This window comes from Daucus carota, chromosome 6, assembly GCF_001625215.2.
Source record: "Daucus carota subsp. sativus chromosome 6, DH1 v3.0, whole genome shotgun sequence".
Lineage (NCBI taxonomy): Eukaryota > Viridiplantae > Streptophyta > Magnoliopsida > Apiales > Apiaceae > Daucus > Daucus carota.
The window spans coordinates 18,708,968-18,727,487 of record NC_030386.2 but is presented as its reverse complement, the minus strand read 5'-3'; the positions used below and the strand labels follow the sequence as shown (position 1 = coordinate 18,727,487).

The 18,520-nt window shown below is 33.9% G+C and overlaps 3 protein-coding genes across 3 annotated transcripts; all 3 read left to right on the top strand.

Moving 5' to 3' along the window:
• Nucleotides 1-2,702: 2,702 nt before the first annotated feature.
• LOC108225139 (NADPH:quinone oxidoreductase) lies at nucleotides 2,703-5,916 on the top strand. The gene is made up of 3 exons (XM_064080468.1): nucleotides 2,703-2,901; nucleotides 4,187-4,378; nucleotides 5,422-5,916. The coding sequence occupies exons 1-3, from the start codon at nucleotides 2,811-2,813 to the stop codon at nucleotides 5,721-5,723; spliced, it is 585 nt and encodes a 194-aa protein (XP_063936538.1). The 5' UTR covers nucleotides 2,703-2,810; the 3' UTR covers nucleotides 5,724-5,916.
• A 1,253-nt stretch (nucleotides 5,917-7,169) lies between these two features.
• On the top strand, nucleotides 7,170-9,915 carry LOC108224590 (NADPH:quinone oxidoreductase). Its single transcript, XM_017399262.2, has 3 exons — nucleotides 7,170-7,386; nucleotides 8,948-9,139; nucleotides 9,449-9,915. Exons 1-3 carry the CDS (start codon nucleotides 7,296-7,298, stop codon nucleotides 9,748-9,750), a joined length of 585 nt encoding a protein of 194 aa, XP_017254751.1. The 5' UTR covers nucleotides 7,170-7,295; the 3' UTR covers nucleotides 9,751-9,915.
• Nucleotides 9,916-10,066: 151 nt separating this feature from the next.
• Nucleotides 10,067-16,624, top strand: LOC108224589 (phosphatidylinositol 4-phosphate 5-kinase 6). Its single transcript, XM_064080593.1, has 8 exons — nucleotides 10,067-12,412; nucleotides 13,867-14,034; nucleotides 14,365-14,530; nucleotides 14,703-14,819; nucleotides 14,919-15,112; nucleotides 15,435-15,532; nucleotides 15,623-15,692; nucleotides 15,846-16,624. Exons 1-8 carry the CDS (start codon nucleotides 11,268-11,270, stop codon nucleotides 16,126-16,128), a joined length of 2,241 nt encoding a protein of 746 aa, XP_063936663.1. The 5' UTR covers nucleotides 10,067-11,267; the 3' UTR covers nucleotides 16,129-16,624.
• The last annotated feature ends 1,896 nt before the right edge of the window (nucleotides 16,625-18,520 follow it).

The following is an 18,520-nucleotide window of genomic DNA, read 5'->3' as shown; positions in this document are numbered from 1 at the left end:
TTAATAAAAAATACACCCTCCGTCCTGTTTTACATGTCCATTTTGACTTTTGACCAGTCAAATTGACTTTATTTTGACTGAACTTTACATGTGTCAAATAATTGAAAAAAATAATAAAAATTATATCAATAGAAAGTATATTTAGTATATTTTAATATGCAACTTTCAGATTTTAAAAATAATGAGTAAATAATTTGTAATGTTTAATCAAAAATTGGTCAATTTGACTCCTCGAAATGCAAAATGAACATGTAAAAGGGGACGGAGGGAGTACTAATCATTGGATCACCTGAGAAATTCAATTTGTAGTGCTCTACATAAAGAATTACAATTTAAATTTAGTGATTGGTGACCTTCTGATTGAAAACTAAAAAGACAAAGGCGGGCCAAACTTGCTGGCTGCTAACCAGATATATAATGTTTTAGTATCCTAATTATAATTATAATTATTATACGCCGCCATATATTATATTATAGGTCAAGGTTGATGGCTGCTGGTGTTTTATGTAGGTGCCGTTTGGGTGAGCTTAATATAAGTGCTTATTGCTTAAAGTAAAAAAGTGAAATAGAAGTTAGAAGTAAGTTAAGACTTATAAGTGATAAAAGTGTTTGGTAAATAAGCAGAAGTCGTTAGACAAAAGCTAGCAATCATAGCTTTTTTTAAGTACTTCTTGACTTCTTACACAAACGATACAAATAAGTGCTTCCAACTTATAATTCAGAAGCCGAGCTTATAAGCTCGTGCCAAACACCCACGTAATCTTTTCTTCTACTTAATTAGATCTCGTTTCCAGTAATCTTGTTATCCTTTCTGTCTTCTATTGTCGGCGTTTTTCATAGCGACTAACGGAGCCAAATTATCCGACAAGCGGAAATAAAATCGAGTACATTAGATTTTTTTCTTAGTGCTGCCATCCTATTATAAAAAGTGCTGGCAGAAAAATAGCTTTTTTGAAAAATAATGGAACATGCTTTTTCTTAAACGGTTCTTGAGTTTAAAATTGTTATTTGAAAAAATTATTTTTAGAATTATAAAATAGTTTTAACTGTTTTTCAGCAAAAAGTTAACAGAAATACCAAAAAAATCTTAATATATAATTACTGGTTTACATTTATCTATAATAATCACAATAATAAGAATACGAGGTCAGCGCGGAATTTTTTTTATATTTAATTAATCTATCAAAATTTGTTATCTTTTTGTTTAATTTAGCCTGTGATTGCTCTCGTAAAGGTCGAATGGTTGATTGATACTAATTGGAAGCCAGTGGAGTCTGTTTAAACTTTAAGATAGAGATGATTGCCCTTTTTTCTTCTTTATTTGGGCAGGCAAATTGATAGGTTGGCCGGTTATATTTTGTGAGTAGTCGATTGGTTAACTATGATTAGGGTTGATGTCACAAAGACATGGGCATGCCAAACTAGCCTGACATGTCTTTTATCTCGATTTGATTTAATAAGCGGAATCACCATCCAATAGCATGTTGCGGCTAGAAGCAGAACCCCGTATTTCTTCTAAAGACTCTCCTAATTGTTCCGGAGCAACTAGAAAGAGATTTTTGTCATGTTTTTTTACTAATTTTTTATATTATATTTTTTATCACAAATAGTAAATCATATATTATAAATAACAAAATTTTAGCCAATCCTGACAAATTTACTTTAATTTTGATGTCCAACCAAATTCTAAGAGGGGTGTATTCGATTGGGGTTTTAATGAATTGTTTTTAGCTTATGAATTTTAATGGATTGTGCCTGATTTTGATTTTGTGCGGATTCTTGATAAAATGTCACAGAATTGATAGGATTTAAGCACAATTCTTCAAAATCCCATTGATTTTGATGGGATTTCAAAAAACTTAAAGTACACTGAAGAATGCCACAAAATCCATCATTTTATGAAATGTAAAAAAAATCCATCAGCATTTGAATACCATCAGATTTTAATGGATTTTAAACAATCTCAATTGAACACCATCGAATTTTAAAGCATAATTTAAAATCGCAATTGAATACCACTAGATTTTGTAGCATAATGTGAAATTTCAATTGAATACCTCAAGATTTTAATAGATTTCAAACAATCCCAATCGAATACCCTCGGATTTCATGAATGCAAAAAAATGTTTTAAAATCCCAATCCAATACACCCATCTTATGGTATTCAAATGCTGATGGATTTTTTTTCATTTCATAAAATGATGGATTTTGTGGCATTGTTCAGTGTATTTTAAATTTTTTGAAATCCCACCAAATTCAATGGGATTTTGAAGCATTGTATCTAAATCCTATCAATTCTGCGACATTTCATCAAGAATCCGCAAATAATCAAAATCTCATACAATCTATAAAAATCCATAGACTAAAAACAATGCATTAAAATCCCAATCGAATACACCCCGTAAGTGAATGAATGTAAAGTGAGTTGGCCCACAATCCCATATCTTCGTAATAAAAATAAATTATAAAGGGTCTTTCTAATGTGTGCCCAAAGGCACACAATATGCACAAAATTTGATGAGTTTGGAGGATTTTGATTGGTTGAATTGATGTAAATGCAGGGGGCCATCCATATTTATAATTACATGACCAATAAGAATGCACCAAACTCATAGATATTAGCGCTTATTGTGTGCCCATGGGCACACCAGAGAAAAACCGAATTATAAATGCATGTATGTGTATTGACTATTGACTGTCTTTTTTTGTGTTGAAAAGATATGTTATGATTCTTTTATTTTTGTGTACGTATGATCTTTCCTCTCTATAAAAGAAGTTGTAGAGGAAGCAGGAAGTAGGGAAAGAGAGAAATGGAGGCAATAGCTAAACCAGTCATCAAAGTTGTAGCCATTTCTGGTTCCATCCGCAAAGCTTCCTTCAATATTGGTCTTATCCGTTCAGGTACATCTCTCTCTCTCTCTCTCTCTCTCTCTCTCCCCCTCCCTCCCTCCCCCACATCAATTACAATTTGATCTCTCTCTGATCAAGAATCGAAGTTCTTTATTCTTGAAACGATTTTGATGGGGTTGACTAAAGTTGTCAGCTTTGACTTTATTTCAAATTGGCCATTCTTAACTTTGTGATAGGGGTGAGAAAAAAAACCGAAAAACCGAAACCGAGCCGAAAAACCGAAAAACCAAACCGAAAAAAACCGTAACCGACAAAAACCGAAAAAAACCGTAACCGAACCGAACCGACATAACGGTTTGGTTACGGTTACGGTTTTACTCTTAAAACCGAACCGAAAAACCGAACCGCTTATATAATATATAATAAAAATATAATATTTATTATATATTATTATATATAACATATTATATATGTGTGTGATACAAGATATTATTTATATAGTTTAATAAGAGAAATTGATATTATAAGTATATAAATATTTTTCTAAAATTAAAAATAGTATTAAATTTGTATATACTAGTTTCTAATCATATAAAAACCGGAAAAAACCGAAACCGACCAACGGTTAACCGAACCAAAAAAAACCGTTTCAAACGGTTCGGTTACGGTTTCTACCTAAAAACCGAACCGAACCGAAATACACGGTTCGGTAACGGTTTTAGATAGAAACCGAACCGAACCGACCCGTGCACACCCCTACTTTGTGATTATGTATGAGATTTATTTAGAAATTGTTTAGGTTATGGACACACTTTTTTTTTTTTGTTAAATATATTAAATTGGAACTGAAGTTCTTGATTCTTGAAATTTTTTAATGGGGTTGACTAAAGTTGTCAACTTTGACTTTAATCTGGAATGGGATAGGCCTAATTTTGTAATAAATGTATGACTCATACATTATGAGATTGATTTAGGATGGTGTAAATTGTATATGTGCGCTTAGAATGACTAAAACTGAAGTTCTTGTTGCTTGATGTAATGACTAAAGATGTCAACTTTAGCTTTAATCTAAATTGTGTCATTCTTAATTCTGTGCTAATGTATGAGATTGATTTAGAGATTGTGTGGTTTATTTGACTTTTAGAAGCCTAATTTGTAAGTGAAAGGTTTTATTTTTGACAAAAAATGGTTATCAGGATTGGGATTGTGATGAAGGTCGAAAATTATAAATTTCGAGAATGTTGTTGTACTATGAGATTTGATTTTTTTTTTATTTGTTTATAATTTTTTGTTTGTGAAATGAAGTTGGAACATTGGTGTTTGTGTTTTGATGTAGTGATTGACATTTCCAAGGAGTTGAATAATGGTGTAAAGGTGGAATATGTGGATATATCACCTCTGCCAATGCTCAACACTGATCTTGAGGTAAATGGAACATTCCCTCCGGCTGTGGAGGCCTTTCGGCAAAAGATTGCGGAAGCTGATTGCTACCTCTTTGCCTCACCTGAGTACAACTTTTCAGTCACTGGTAGTCTTAACTTTCTACAAAAAGTTATATTTGCTATGCTGTTTGTCCCAAGTGTTGGTCAGTTTAATGGCATGACTATATGAGTTTAGTTCGTATTCTGTTAGTACTTGCCAATTAGAAATTTAGGGTTGCTGATTTTTAGCTATAGAAAAGGTTCCCTTATGTAGTTATATTTGTTGGTATTATTTAGATACTTCTTCAATCTCCAGTCATCTTATAAAAATAAGTAGGGGTCTATTTATATTATTTCCAAATGAATCAGCGATCCTATCTGATGAAGTTTTAAAACTTTCCTAAATGTGATAATGCTTAATGCTATTATGCCTGCATTTCATAAAGGCCTTTTGGGATGAACTTGAGGCGGCAATGAAACCTCGCATCAGAGCTTTGCAGGAGCAGTTAAAGTAGGATGAGCAAATTGATTGATTAATAACATACACTGTTAATTATCATGTATTAAGAGCAAAAGACCAGACTTTAATAATTTAAAGATAGTTCTTGGGTTGGGTTAGGTAACAGTATTGCTGCATCTGTTATGTTGATTATGCTGTGTTAAATACGTAGGAGGTAGGACCTTTAAGCCTATCATGATTTTTTAATGTATTGTGGGTTAATTACTATGAAATCAGCGTAAGGGAGAATAATTTGAGCATATAGTACAATCATCATGTCATTACAGTGATCTCTATCTGTGTTCCGTAGTATGTGGGGACTAGGTATTGTGAGAATGTTTGAATCAACAGTATCTCCTTATGAGAAATGATTGCAAACATGATTGCATAGTAAGAACACCTCTGTCTTATAATTGACCCGTTTCTTGGAGTTCCCTACGATCAGCTTTGTTAAATGGTTGATTAATAGTAGATAGTAATATGAATGAATGCTTGCTTAGTTGCTTTGTATTTCTCTTTTAGTTTTTTGTCCAGCTTGACATGCATTTAGAACTCATTCGTTAAACCAACACATTACAAAATTGATGCGGATTTATGTTAAATTAGGCTGATTTTTTTAATATTTTTCCCATTGTGTAATCTATTGCTCAGCTCCTTTGAAGAATGCAATAGATTGGGCATCAAGACCACCGAATGTTTGGGCTGACAAGGCTGCTGCAGTTGTTAGTGCTGGAGGGGGTTGGGGAGGGGGTCGCTCACAATATCACCTCCGTCAAATAGGAGTATTCATTGACCTTCACTTTATTAACAAGCCAGAGTTTTACTTGAACGCCTTTGAACCTCCTGCCAAGTTTGATGCCGATGGAACCCTTATTCATGCGGAGTCAAAGGAGAGGTTGAAAAAGGTCCTTCTGTCTCTGCACGCCTATGCTCTGCGGCTCAAAGGAAAGTAAAAAAATTATTGGTACAGGCTCCTCATTTGAGTATTGTCGATAGCCTCATTTGATTACCTTTTATACCAAACATTCATGTGTAATTTTCATATTACAAGTGAAACTGTGTGTTAAATCATGAAAGTTGCTTCCTAGTATCTTGTCATGAATGTGTGTGCAAGGAATAAGAGATTGTGGTGGTTTTTCCGGTCAATTTTTGCAAGTTGACTTTTTGTTTTATTCTCCGATGGCTATAACCTGTGACAAGTATGAACTTAAATAAATATTTTAAATTTATTATTTTTTGAAAATATGTCTTTTTATTTGGTTACATTATCATTTCTTTGACATTAGTTAAATAGCTATTTCAATAGCTGTTTAACAAATTAATATTATAGTCTAGTGGAACTTTCAAGTTTAAATTCAAAACTAATAGTTATCGAGTTCTGTTGACAATATCTTGTATTTCGATTCTTTTACTATAATTATTATAGATTCGGTTAATAATATCAATATGAATTCATTATTTATTTGAATTCTTAAACATGATATTGATTTTGTAGAGTTGGTTTGTAAAATAACTTGTTTGAATTTTAAAAGTTTTGAATAATTTTGTTGAGAATGTCATTCTTTTGGTGAGATAATCGTTACATTATAAAATTATAACCAATATGAAAGTCTAACGGAGAATTTAATTTATATTTAATTCAAAACTAATGTTATTAATATTTTGTATTTCAATTGTTTTATCGTGTGTGTTGTCACATAAATAACTGTTCAAATCATAAAATGATAACCAAATTTTGGTATTTTGTATTTCTCATTCTTCACTAAAATGAGATTTCACTTGTTAATGAAGGGCACACATTGCATGTAAATTACAGTGTATAATATAATTCAACTTTGATATTTCTAATTTTTTTATTAGATAATTTAAAAGATAAGTTATAAAAATATATTTTATGTATATCTTAATCATATGTCAAGTAGTGAGAAAATCGTAAAGAAATAAATAAGACGGAAGGAATAGTATATTAATATATATTATATTATAAATAAAATATATTATTATACTATGATAAAAGATGATATGAGATCTCGTATAAATTTATAGATTCAACAAAGCTTAAATCATAAAATTTACTAAATTTTTGAACAATAAAAATATGTAATCCTATTCTTCATAATAAATTTATAATAAATTTGTTTATGGTATTAGTTTATCCTTTATCCAGTTTCAAGAATTTTCGATGCTTAGTTTTGAGCCAAGTGCGACAGAAAAGTTTTGAAAGTAGAATCAATCTTAAGCCATCGAGAATTGATAATTTCTTTTTTAGCTTCTACATATTTTCCAAACTCTCTGGTAGCTTATAATCCCGTTGTTTACTTTATACAATAACAAGACATATGCTGAATTTTGTTATCCAGCCCCAATCCAGTGAATGGACCTCAAATGAGTTGTCCCGCAGTCCCCTGTCTTCGTTATAAAAATAAACTACACGTGCATGTATGTATATATATGATGTTGTGTCATGTGTGTGCACATATATATATCCACCTTGTAGAGAAAGCAGATAAGCAGTGAAGAGTGAGATGGAGGCAATAGCTAGCCCACTTGTCAAAGTTGTAGCCATTTCTGGTTCTATCCGCAAAGCTTCCTTCAATCACGGCCTTGTCCGTTCAGGTACTCTCTCTCTCTCCCTCCCTCCCTCCCTCCCCCTCTTCGTCTTTGTGTCAAGAATTGTTCATCATTCTGTAAAAAGATTTTGATAACTTTAGCTTAAATTTGAAAAAACAACTTTAGCTTAAATTTGAAAATATTCATACATAATTTAGTAATGTATAATGGATTCAGGATTGTGTAGGTTGCGTACATACACTTAAAATGAGTGAAACTGAATTTCTTGTTTCTTGATGCAGTAACAAAAATTGTCAACTTGCTTTATTCTCTATGGGTCATGCTTAAGTCTGTGTAATTTATGAGATTGATATAGAATTGTGTATGCATACATACACTTAGAGCAAGTCCAATGTTTGTGCTAAAATAGGTGGAGTTATTGTTATAATTTAACACCAAAAAGTGATTTTGGTGCTAAAGTAACATCTCTCCCATGGTTATGTATCTACTTTTATATTTAACTTATTCTCGCTTCGTGAGTCTGCGAAGGTTCTGCTTATTAACAATTTAGTGTGATTATGAAATTGGCATAAAATCTCGCTTGATACGCGATTACTTGGAGAAACTAACAATCGCCTAAAATGCAAAAGCTCGGAAAAAAATAATATACAAACAGACCAAAACACTCCTAACATTATTAGAAATTAGTTAAACCTTTATAAGGAAGAGAGAATTTGAGAGAACTGAGATTGAGCTAAATGATATGGAAGCCTTTGACTTACTAAATTTTATTGGTTGATAGTTTGATACTTTTATGCACTAATATTTTTCACTATGTTGTTTGAGACTTTTATCTATGTACTATTTCAAGTACTATCCTATTGTTTACTATTATTATAACAAACATTCTCAAAATTATAATACAAGTATAGATGACTATATAGATAATTATATTTTTGACAAAAAAAAATCGTGCAAGTAATCATGCCTCACGGGTTTCACTTCAAATTTGGAGTTTGTGTTTTTTTTTTCCAGTTTTTCGTGTTTCTCTACACTGTTTTGGACAAGGATTTGTTATGGGAATTGGGGATTCCTGTAACTTGTAAGTGATTATAGAGCAACAGCAACAGCCTCCTCACACTGCCTCCTAAGTTAAATTATACTGAATTTGATGTAAAACCATACTCCAACAGATTCTCTATTCCCTCCTAAAAAGTTAGGAGTTGGAAGATTCTCCTCAGTACTGAGGAGTATATATCAGCTCCTAAACTAATTTTATATTAATATGTAAGAGAAACACTGACATTTGAATCTGTTGCAGAGAAAGACGAATAGCAGTTACGAATAAAAAACTGATTTATAAGTGGACAAAGAGGATGTTGAGGAAGGCTGTTGGAGTCCTAGTATTCACTTCATGTGTAAATGAGCTAAGAGTGTTTATTATAATGATTTTTATGAGGAGTTAATGGAGCAACTCTTGGAGTTGCTCTAAGGTTTCTAGAATATCGAAATTCATAAGATTCTGAGAATTTTGTACTAATGGAATATAATTTTTCTGTGTAAGCTTAGCTTATAGTTTTGTGTTGGTGAAAGGAAGTTGGAAAATTGGTGTTTGTGTTTGATGTAGTAATTGATATATCCAAGGAGTTAAATAATGGTGTGAAGGTGGAATATGTGGATATATCACCTTTGCCTATGCTGAACACTGATCTCGAGGTAAATGGAACATACCCCGCTGCTGTGGAGGCCTTTCGAAACAAGATTGCGGAAGCAGATTGCTATCTCTTTGCTTCACCTGAGTACAATTATTCAGTCACCGGTAATCTTATCTTTCTACAAAAATTTACTTAATGTCTAGCTATATAGAAGTTATTCCCTTGTGTAGCTGAATCATTTGGTATCATTCAGACACTTCTCCAGTCATCTTATTTTAAATCTTTAGAATAGCTATGAAATTCGGAAAAAATAAATAGGGGTATATTTTGTTTTTCTTGCTTTGCGTTTTACTTTTAATTTTTTCTCACTAGCTTCAAATGCATCCAGAACTCATTTTTTAAACTAACAAACTAAACTAAAAAATGGTTAAATTTTTTTTAATATACTCTCGGTTGTGTAATCTATTGTTTAGCACCTTTAAAGAACGCTATAGATTGGGCATCCCGACCGCCAAATGTTTGGGCTGATAAGGCTGCTGCAATTGTTAGTGCTGGAGGAGGTTGGGGAGGGGGTCGCTCACAGTATCACCTCCGTCAAATAGGAATCTACATCGACCTTCACTTTATTAATAAGCCAGAGTTTTACTTGAACGTGTTTGAAGCTCCTGCTAAGTTTGATGCTGATGGAAACCTTATTGATGCTGAATCAAAGGAGAGTTTGAAAAAGGTCCTACTGTCTCTGCACGCATATGCTCTGCGGCTCAAAGGAAAGTAAAAAAATTATTGGTACAGGCTCTTCATTTTAGTATTATTGTTGGCCTCATTTGTGTCATATTCAGGACTTTGATTTCATAACCTATTTTACCAAACATTCAAGTGTATAAATTACTAAATTTATTTTTATGTTAGAAGTCATAGATTGTGCTGGTTTTTCCTGTCACCTTTGTTTTCTTCCCTCATGGTACATATAAATTACTAAATTTACTGGGATTCAAGTTTTTCAGATAAAGAGGCAACAAAGCCTCCTTGCTCCTCTTTTTTGGTAAAAAATCTGCAAGGTTGATGCTTCTCTACTCTTGGTATTGAATCTAGGTTAATGCTCCTTTCTTCCTAATCAATATAGGTTAGTGCTCCTCTTTTCTTAATAATAAGATGTCGAGAAGTAATAATGTGCATGAATAGCAAGTTTTTAAATTAAAATCTTAGTTCAAAAGTTGTAGATTTTTGTCACATGTTTTACATACGTCTTTGCTTGTGACAAATTTTCACACTGAAAATTAGATTTACGATGATAATTTGCCACGACTAAAGAAAATGAGAGATAAATTTTTCCGATTCGATTACGATATTTTGGACCAACATTCCTGATTTTTCCTAAAGGGTCAAACCATACTTTTGAATCGAATGTACATCTATAGTTAGATCTTGGACCAGTTGTTGGGGGACCAAATAGCCAAAACAAAAAAAGATGATGTGAACCCACAAAAAGAGTCCAAATATGAAAGTATAATTGCATAAAATCTTCCATTCTAACATTAACACCTAACGACAGCAAAATAAAAAAACATGCAAAACAGCCTTGGAAAAACTGAAAGACAGGAAAGTCACAAGGAGAAGTGTTTGTACCTTGTAGAGTTGTAGTAATCAACTAAAATTGCTGAGCTATACATACAAATCTCTGTATGTATATATGGTCTGAATCAAACACTTAAAATGGAATAAATAGAAACATATTAAGTTCACCACCTTTTTATATCCTTCCAATTGTTGGGCTTGTTAGAATATATAGGAGAAAAACTCGGGTACCAAGAACAATGTTGTTGTTGAGCCTCTAGTGCATACCCAATCAATCAAAATTCTAGAAAAAAACAGGGAATACCCAGAAAGGAAGAAATATCTTGAAACAGAGCATTGGTTTGTTCATGCTTTTGCTTTTATTTGTTGATTTTGATTGCATGGGCTTCATTTTTTTCTAAGATTTTGAATACCCTTTTGAGGAAACATTGAAAAGCAGATACCCTTTTGGAGAAATCATAAGAAAATCAGTGGAAGTTGGTGCATTTTGCTGTTGTTGATATTTCCCATTTTGGGAATTTTTTTTTAGGGTTCTTGTTTTTTGTTTGTTTTGTGGTTTATTGATTTTTTGAATTTAAATGGTTGTTCAGTTATTTGGAGTTGAATTGATGATACACAGAAAGATTGATTTAGGTTAGTGGTGGTGGTGGAGAAAATTAGATGAATATATAAAAAAATTCATTGATTTGCTTGTGGAGATTTACATAGATAAAGAAAATGAAGGCCTGGGAAGCAACAGTAAGAAAATCACAAGCAGTTGCAAGAAAAAGGGCAAAGAGCATTTTTGCAACAATGACAGTAGCCCATGCAGATGATACTGAAGTGAATAGTCCAGTGGATGGTGGAGATATCGAAAAGTCCTTCTCAAGTGGTGATGTTTATACAGGCCAATGGCAAAACAACTGCCCTCATGGTCAGGGGAGTTTTGTGTGGGCTGATGGGAGTTTGTATATAGGTGAGTGGGTGAAAGGTCAGATGACTGGTAGAGGTAAGTATACTTGGGTTGGGGGAGCCAGTTATGAGGGTCAATTTAAGGATGGTTTTTTCGATGGTGAAGGGATTTATTCGGGTTCTTCAAATGATATTTATATAGGGAAGTGGAATATGAATGTGAAGCATGGTACTGGAACTAGGCATTATGCTAATGGAGATTCTTATGATGGTGATTGGCGTCGTGGAGTGCAAGAAGGGAACGGGAGATATGCTTGGCATTTTGGTAATCAGTACACTGGAGAGTGGAAGAACGGGGAGATGAGTGGCAATGGAACAATGACTTGGAAGAATGGGAATGTGTATGAGGGGTGTTGGGAGGCTGGACTTCCTAATGGGAGTGGGATTTTTCGATGGGAAGATGGGAGTTTTTATGAGGGTGTTTGGAATTCTGATTCCAAGGAACAGAATGGCACTTATCATCCTGCAACTGAAGATGCAGAGGATTTTGATTGGGAACCTCAAGATGTTATGATTGAATTAGTTGACTGTAGAGTATGTGAAGGTGAAAGTATTCCGATATATCCTTCACAAAAGATGTTGAGTTGGCCTACTGGTCAAGATGGCAAGAGTTTTAAGGGAAGGGATGGAAAAACGAGATCAAGGAGAAAGTCGATTGATTCTAGGCTCAACAGTGGTAGCGAGACTAGTTGGGGTTCTGAAACTGACCTTACCTCTGAGATTTCTAACAGAAATTCAGTAGATGGAAAAGAAATAAATGAAGGTTTAGGGAATCTCCAGATTGATGATTGGGATGAGTCCAGCGGGATCCCAAAAAACATCAGGATACGACCTCCAAGGAGACAGGGGCAAACAATAAGTAAAGGGCACAAGAATTATGAGCTTATGCTTAATCTTCAGCTTGGAATAAGGTATGTATTGAATTAGTTATACTTTTCCATTATATATTGTTGCTAAGCAGCTATATATATGCAGTGTTGTTATCTCGTGGTTCTCCTATATGGTATCGGGTGAACTTGATCCTTCCCTTGGCATGATAATGACTGCTGTAGGAAGTAACTGATAAACAGTCACTTAAGCTTAGGCTGTTAATTTATGTGTTATATCAACCATTTTTTCCGAGGATTTTAATTATTGTTGTCAATAGTCATTGAACTTAATTTTGAACATCTGGAATGTCCAACAAAGACGTGCCACGTGTTCCTTCATTTTGTTGTGACCTGATATGATTTTGAAGCGTATTTCGTGAATAGTTAGAGTGAGAATTTAGCACTAATCAAATGTTTTTACTACAAAGTTCTTGCTTTAAGACTTAAAAAGATTTTGCTCTCTTTTTGTAAGGGAAACAGGATATCGGGTATATTTCTTACCTTATGCAAAGCCTTTCCCCAAACTTAATCTTTTCTTTTGTTGGCATATAATAAGAATATACAAATGAGATAATCAAGCGTCAAATTCTCTCCTCTGGTTTTCTAAATATATTCATATAAACCACATGGACAAATTTGGCACCTCAGTCTGTGGATGACTGGATACTATTGGGGCTGTTCTATCTAACTATTCGTCAGAAGGTTCTGCACATTATATTGCTTCCACTAATTTAATTGTTTGGCAAAGAAATCTTGCAGAATGCTTTGTCAAACAAAAAGAATTCCATAACCCTATTATCGCTTTGCAGAAAGACAGTGTACAACTGTACATGTGATTTGGCGCAATTGATCAGAATTGGAAAAAAAACCTTGAAGGCAACTTTGTAATAATATTGCAGTATGATGCAATATCCCTAACTCATGTGTGTTTATATATAAGACTCCTCAGGGAGGTGTGCACAGTAATAATTATGTTGCTTACGTTGTTCTAATCTGCAAGGCACCTTTTTCATAAATCAAACCAGAATACTTTCAAGTTTGACACACCATACAAGTTTAAAAGGAAATGACAGTTACAAATCAAATTGCTATGTGCCTTTTCAGTTGTGTTTTATAAATATCAAGAAGTGGTTACTGTGGGAAGGTTAGAGAATGAGCTTTTTATAAGGTTGTGGTAGATGTAGAACCCTAGTGTATAAGAAATCACTGAACTGTAATTGAATCAGTATTAGCGATGTGAAGTAAGTACAAAAGATGACGGAGGACTTGGGCAGTCTTATTTATTATTTAGTTTTACCTGAAATGGAAATTTTAGCCAACACTGATAAAATTGTTAACAGAATATGAATACTGGTCATTCCTCAGAAACAGGTGTAGCGTACCTGTGTTTGCAATAGCGTCCTGAGCAAATGTTACAGCTTTTGTGGTCTTTTTAGATTTTTATCCATATTCTGAAATCTTTCTGCTAGTGACTAACACGAGGTTCAACCGCCAAGGCATTCTGTAGGAAGGCCTGCTCCTGCTACTTCTCTCGACTTAAAGCCTACAGCTTTTGATACCAAGGAAAAAGTATGGACCAGGTTTCCTCCCGAAGGATCAAAGAACACGCCACCTCATCAATCATGTGACTTCAAGTGGAAGGATTACTGCCCATTGGTTTTCAGGTAGTTTCTCTTTTCTTCTTTTTTTTTCCTGACAGGTTCAGGTAGTTTGTCAGATTTATCTAATTGTAATGAACTATTCTTTACTGGGTTTTTTTGTCGATTATAAAGTCTGTGCGCTTGTTATGTTTAGTTTGTACAATTAGTAATAGATAACTGGCGTCTTAAAACACAACATTTTTTTTTCTAAGCAAACTTTGAAGTTCTTTGAAGTGATCGAAGATACAGAGATCATATTTGTATTGGTGGAAGACACTTCATGTACCTGTTATGTTAATCTATACGCTATTTCTAGTAACGATGATGTGCTGATCTATATATAATAAACTTCAGGACCCTTAGGAAGTTATTTAAGGTGGATCCGGCTGATTACATGCTATCCATATGCGGGAATGATGCTCTCAGGGAGCTCTCATCACCTGGAAAAAGTGGAAGCTTCTTTTACCTGACCAATGATGACAAGTACATGATAAAAACCATTAAGAAGGCTGAAGTTAAAGTGAGTTTAAACTTAACTTCATAACAATTTAGCTTTCTGTTTCACTTACTACACATATCCGGTTTCACTCGCTAGGTTTAAAATTTAGAAATACGAGTGTGAACAACAGATTTTATGATTACTTGTGCATTTGTTAGGAGAAAGAACTGAAATGTGTAAATTCCAAATACAGGTTTTGAAGAGGATGCTTCCTGCCTATTACAGTCATGTTCGAGCCTGTGAGAACACTCTAGTGACCACCTTCTTTGGCCTACATTGTGTAAAATTGACAGGGTCTGCTCAAAGAAAAGTAATTTGATTCTACAAAAAATCCCACCATGCATTTCAAGATATTAACAAACACACTCAAGTCAATGTTTTTCTAATATTTTTGGCACTTATGTGCCAGGTTCGATTTGTTATAATGGGAAACTTGTGCTGTACTGAGACACCCATTCACAGGCGTTATGACTTGAAAGGCTCTTCTCTTGGCCGAATCACAGACAAACCTGAATCTGAGATTGAAGCCACGACAACATTGAAGGACCTTGATCTTAGTTTTATCTTCCGATTACGGAACCTGTGGTTCGAAGAGTTCTGCAGGTAAGCTCTCTTGTGTCTCCCAGACAGAGTATAACTAGTTCTGGATAGCTTCATTTCTAACAAGGTACCAAAGTGAGATTGAAACTGCATATACCAAGTCAGAAAATTTTGCATTGTAGAATATGAACTCTGGCTACAAACTTCTCTGAATTCGATATCATTCATTTCATTGATTATTCATAGCTTAAACTAATGATTCTCATAATGTTTCTTCGCATCTTTTAGCTCTTTACTTTCAGTTTCACTCATTAAATCCTATAAACGACATTTAACTGTTATCAAGCAACAATTCAACCATTTAACTTTAAAACTGTTTTTGTAGACAAGTGGAAAAGGACTGCGATTTTCTTGAACAGGAGAGAATAATGGATTACAGTCTATTAGTTGGGATTCACTTCCCGGGAAATCCCAGTAGAGAAGGTTGTAATGTCCCCTATCTGATTTCATATTCTTGCTAGTCTTGTCCTGACATACTTTATAAACCGAGGGATTGTTGAATATCTCATGCAGGTAATCAAGAAAGTGATAAAGTCGGAACAAGTCCTCTTTCTACGCCTGGCATGGATCGCTCTTCATCGGGGTAATAAATTTTGCTGTTCATTGAAAATTTAACTCCAGACAGTGATGGATTCTTTGATTCCTAAAGCTGTTATTGTGTTTCCTAATGCATTCTCAAGTTAACTCAGTAATGTTTTTCTTTATTATCAGTCTCTTATTATCTTTTTTTTTGCAGGGAGACGCCAATTAAACTAGGCGTACACATGCCTGCCCGGGTCGAGCAAACAGTTAGAAGCTTTGAGACTCAGTTAATAGGAGATCCAACCGGAGAATGTTACAATGTCATACTCTACTTTGGTATAATAGATATACTGCAGGATTACGACATCAGCAAGAAGCTCGAGCATGCATACAAATCATTCCAATACGACGCGACTTCAATCTCAGCAGTCGATCCCAAACAATACTCCAAACGTTTCCGTGATTTCATACTTCAAGTTTTTGTAGATGACAATTAGAGTTGATATTCCAGGTACAAGTTTCAGGTAGTGGCTAGAAGCCTTCATGTACAGTCAGTCTCGAGTAAAATAGCCTGTCATATGAATGGCCATCAGAGGTTGGTCGGAAGATCTTCACTGCAATTTCCGCCATCATATTTATACTCGACAAATGTTCAGGCCATCAGAGGTTGGTCATATTCACTGCAATTTCCGCCATCATATTTATACTCGACAAATGTTCAGGCCATCAGAGGTTGGTCATATTCACTGCAATTTCCGCCATCATATTTATACTCGACAAATGTGCTCCCCAGAGAACGCGAGGATCGTTACAATGTAGTAGAGACGGTTCATGTGTAAATGAGATACTAAAAGGGAGAACTTTTAAAGTGCATTCATTTTGTACCCCAAAAGAATGTAACGAGAAAAACCATAGTGATGTAGGATTGATGTACTTGTTTTAGTTGTACATAAAACACAACAGAGAAGGATATAGGATTCATTTGTTCCGAATACACAAGTCGCGTCCGCCTCAGTCCCATTATTATTAGCATGAGCAAACAAATCATACATTATAAATTACAAAAAAATTGGAAACATTTTTTGAGATGCTTAGCATTTTTTTTAGAATAAATGAGTTGTCGATAAAACACAACTGTAGGGATGGCAACGGGTCGGGTCGGGTCGGGTTTCTTGAAATCCAGACCCGATCCATTATATTTCGGGTCGGTTCGGGTTCGGGTTCGGTTCTGGAAAATGAAGATCCAGATCCAATCCGTCGGGTTTTTTCGGGTTTCGGTTCGGGTTCGGGTCTAATTCGGGTATTTAAAAAATAAAATTAAATAAAAATTAAAAATTATATATTTATAAAAAAATGTGATGATTGATTTTTTTAAAATATAGGAATATAAAAAGGGGTTTTTACAAGTTTCGTCTAGTACAATAAACACGTGAAACATGTTAACTTAATTGTATACAATCATTCAACTTATCATTTATATTTTATATTTTTATTATATTTAAATTTTTTAATGCACAATAATTGAGAAAAATATTGATGAAATGAATTTAAGTTTTGTATTGGGCATATAAAATTAAGTAAAATGTTAATATTCATACCTAATAATTCATAATATTTCAATATATATACTTTACATTAAACTCATAATATAATATATATATATATATATATATATATGAGTAAGGTTCGAGGGAGAACTATTTTATCAAGAGAACCGGGAGACCACATCCTACACCGTTGATTAATTCTATCAGTTATTATTTAATTACTATAAAATATCAATGGCAATCTTGAAATTTATTGGATGATTCAAGGATAAGGGTATTCAATTATTAAATAAGAAATCTCTGAGATTTTGATATATATGGAATCGATTCAGTGATTGATATCCTTGATATATGGTAACGTAATCACTAATCAAAGCTTCCCAATAATAACAATTACTAATTGACTTTTACATTTTTACTATTAATATAAAACATACATACACTTCAAAACCTTGAAGCTATCTGATGGAGACGATCAATGATGGGAAAGATTCAAGGTTAATTCTTTTAACAGATCGTCATATGTTCTTCTTTTTATGCAGCGAAACTTAGAAGAACAGCTAAAGGAACATACAAAACTGAGTTCAAGCTTAAAGCTACTGGTTATAAACATGAATTCAGGTATCCTTGTTGATGTGATATCTTCCCTCTCAGAAAATAAAAAAACTGTCCTCGAGGATCAGTTAGAAGAGAGGATGAAGGTCTCTTGGATTTGTTCCAATTTTCTTTTACGGTCTCATTCAGTTCTAGTTCTAACTTTGATTTATCTTGTAGTTGGTTTTGTTGATCTAGTTTAAGTCGAGGCAGTGGTAGCCTTCTCTAATTTGCTCAATCTTTACTTTTTCCTTTTGGCTTTTGCTTCCGTTGTAATCACTAACTTTTGTAGTGATTCAAGTGAAGTTGCAGTGCAGGTTCTGGATTCTGGTTTTTTAAAGGAATTATCTCCACTCTTTGAGGCTGAGGTAATTGATCTAGAAGCAGTAGTTTGGGAAGGCATTTGTGCTAAAAATATTTTCGAGCAAGCAGTACATTCATGGAGCGAGAACTTAGCCAAAGAACAAGATGCAGACGCGAATTCTCCACTGGAAGATTCTTTAGCGTTTACAAGGGAGAGAGAACAGGATCTTGACATGATAGAAGTTATGGAAACTCATGGATGTGGCGCAAGTTTTGGCTGAGTGGGATCAATGCCTTCAGAAGAGTTTTTGAATTGTTGGGTCCGTTGAGTTCACTAGTTATTTAGCTATCTAAAAGTCTTTTGTTTGTTTTTTTGGGCATGGCCAAGCAGTAGAACCAATGTTCTTTTCTAGTCTTCTGCAGGCGTGTATAATCTTCATGTACT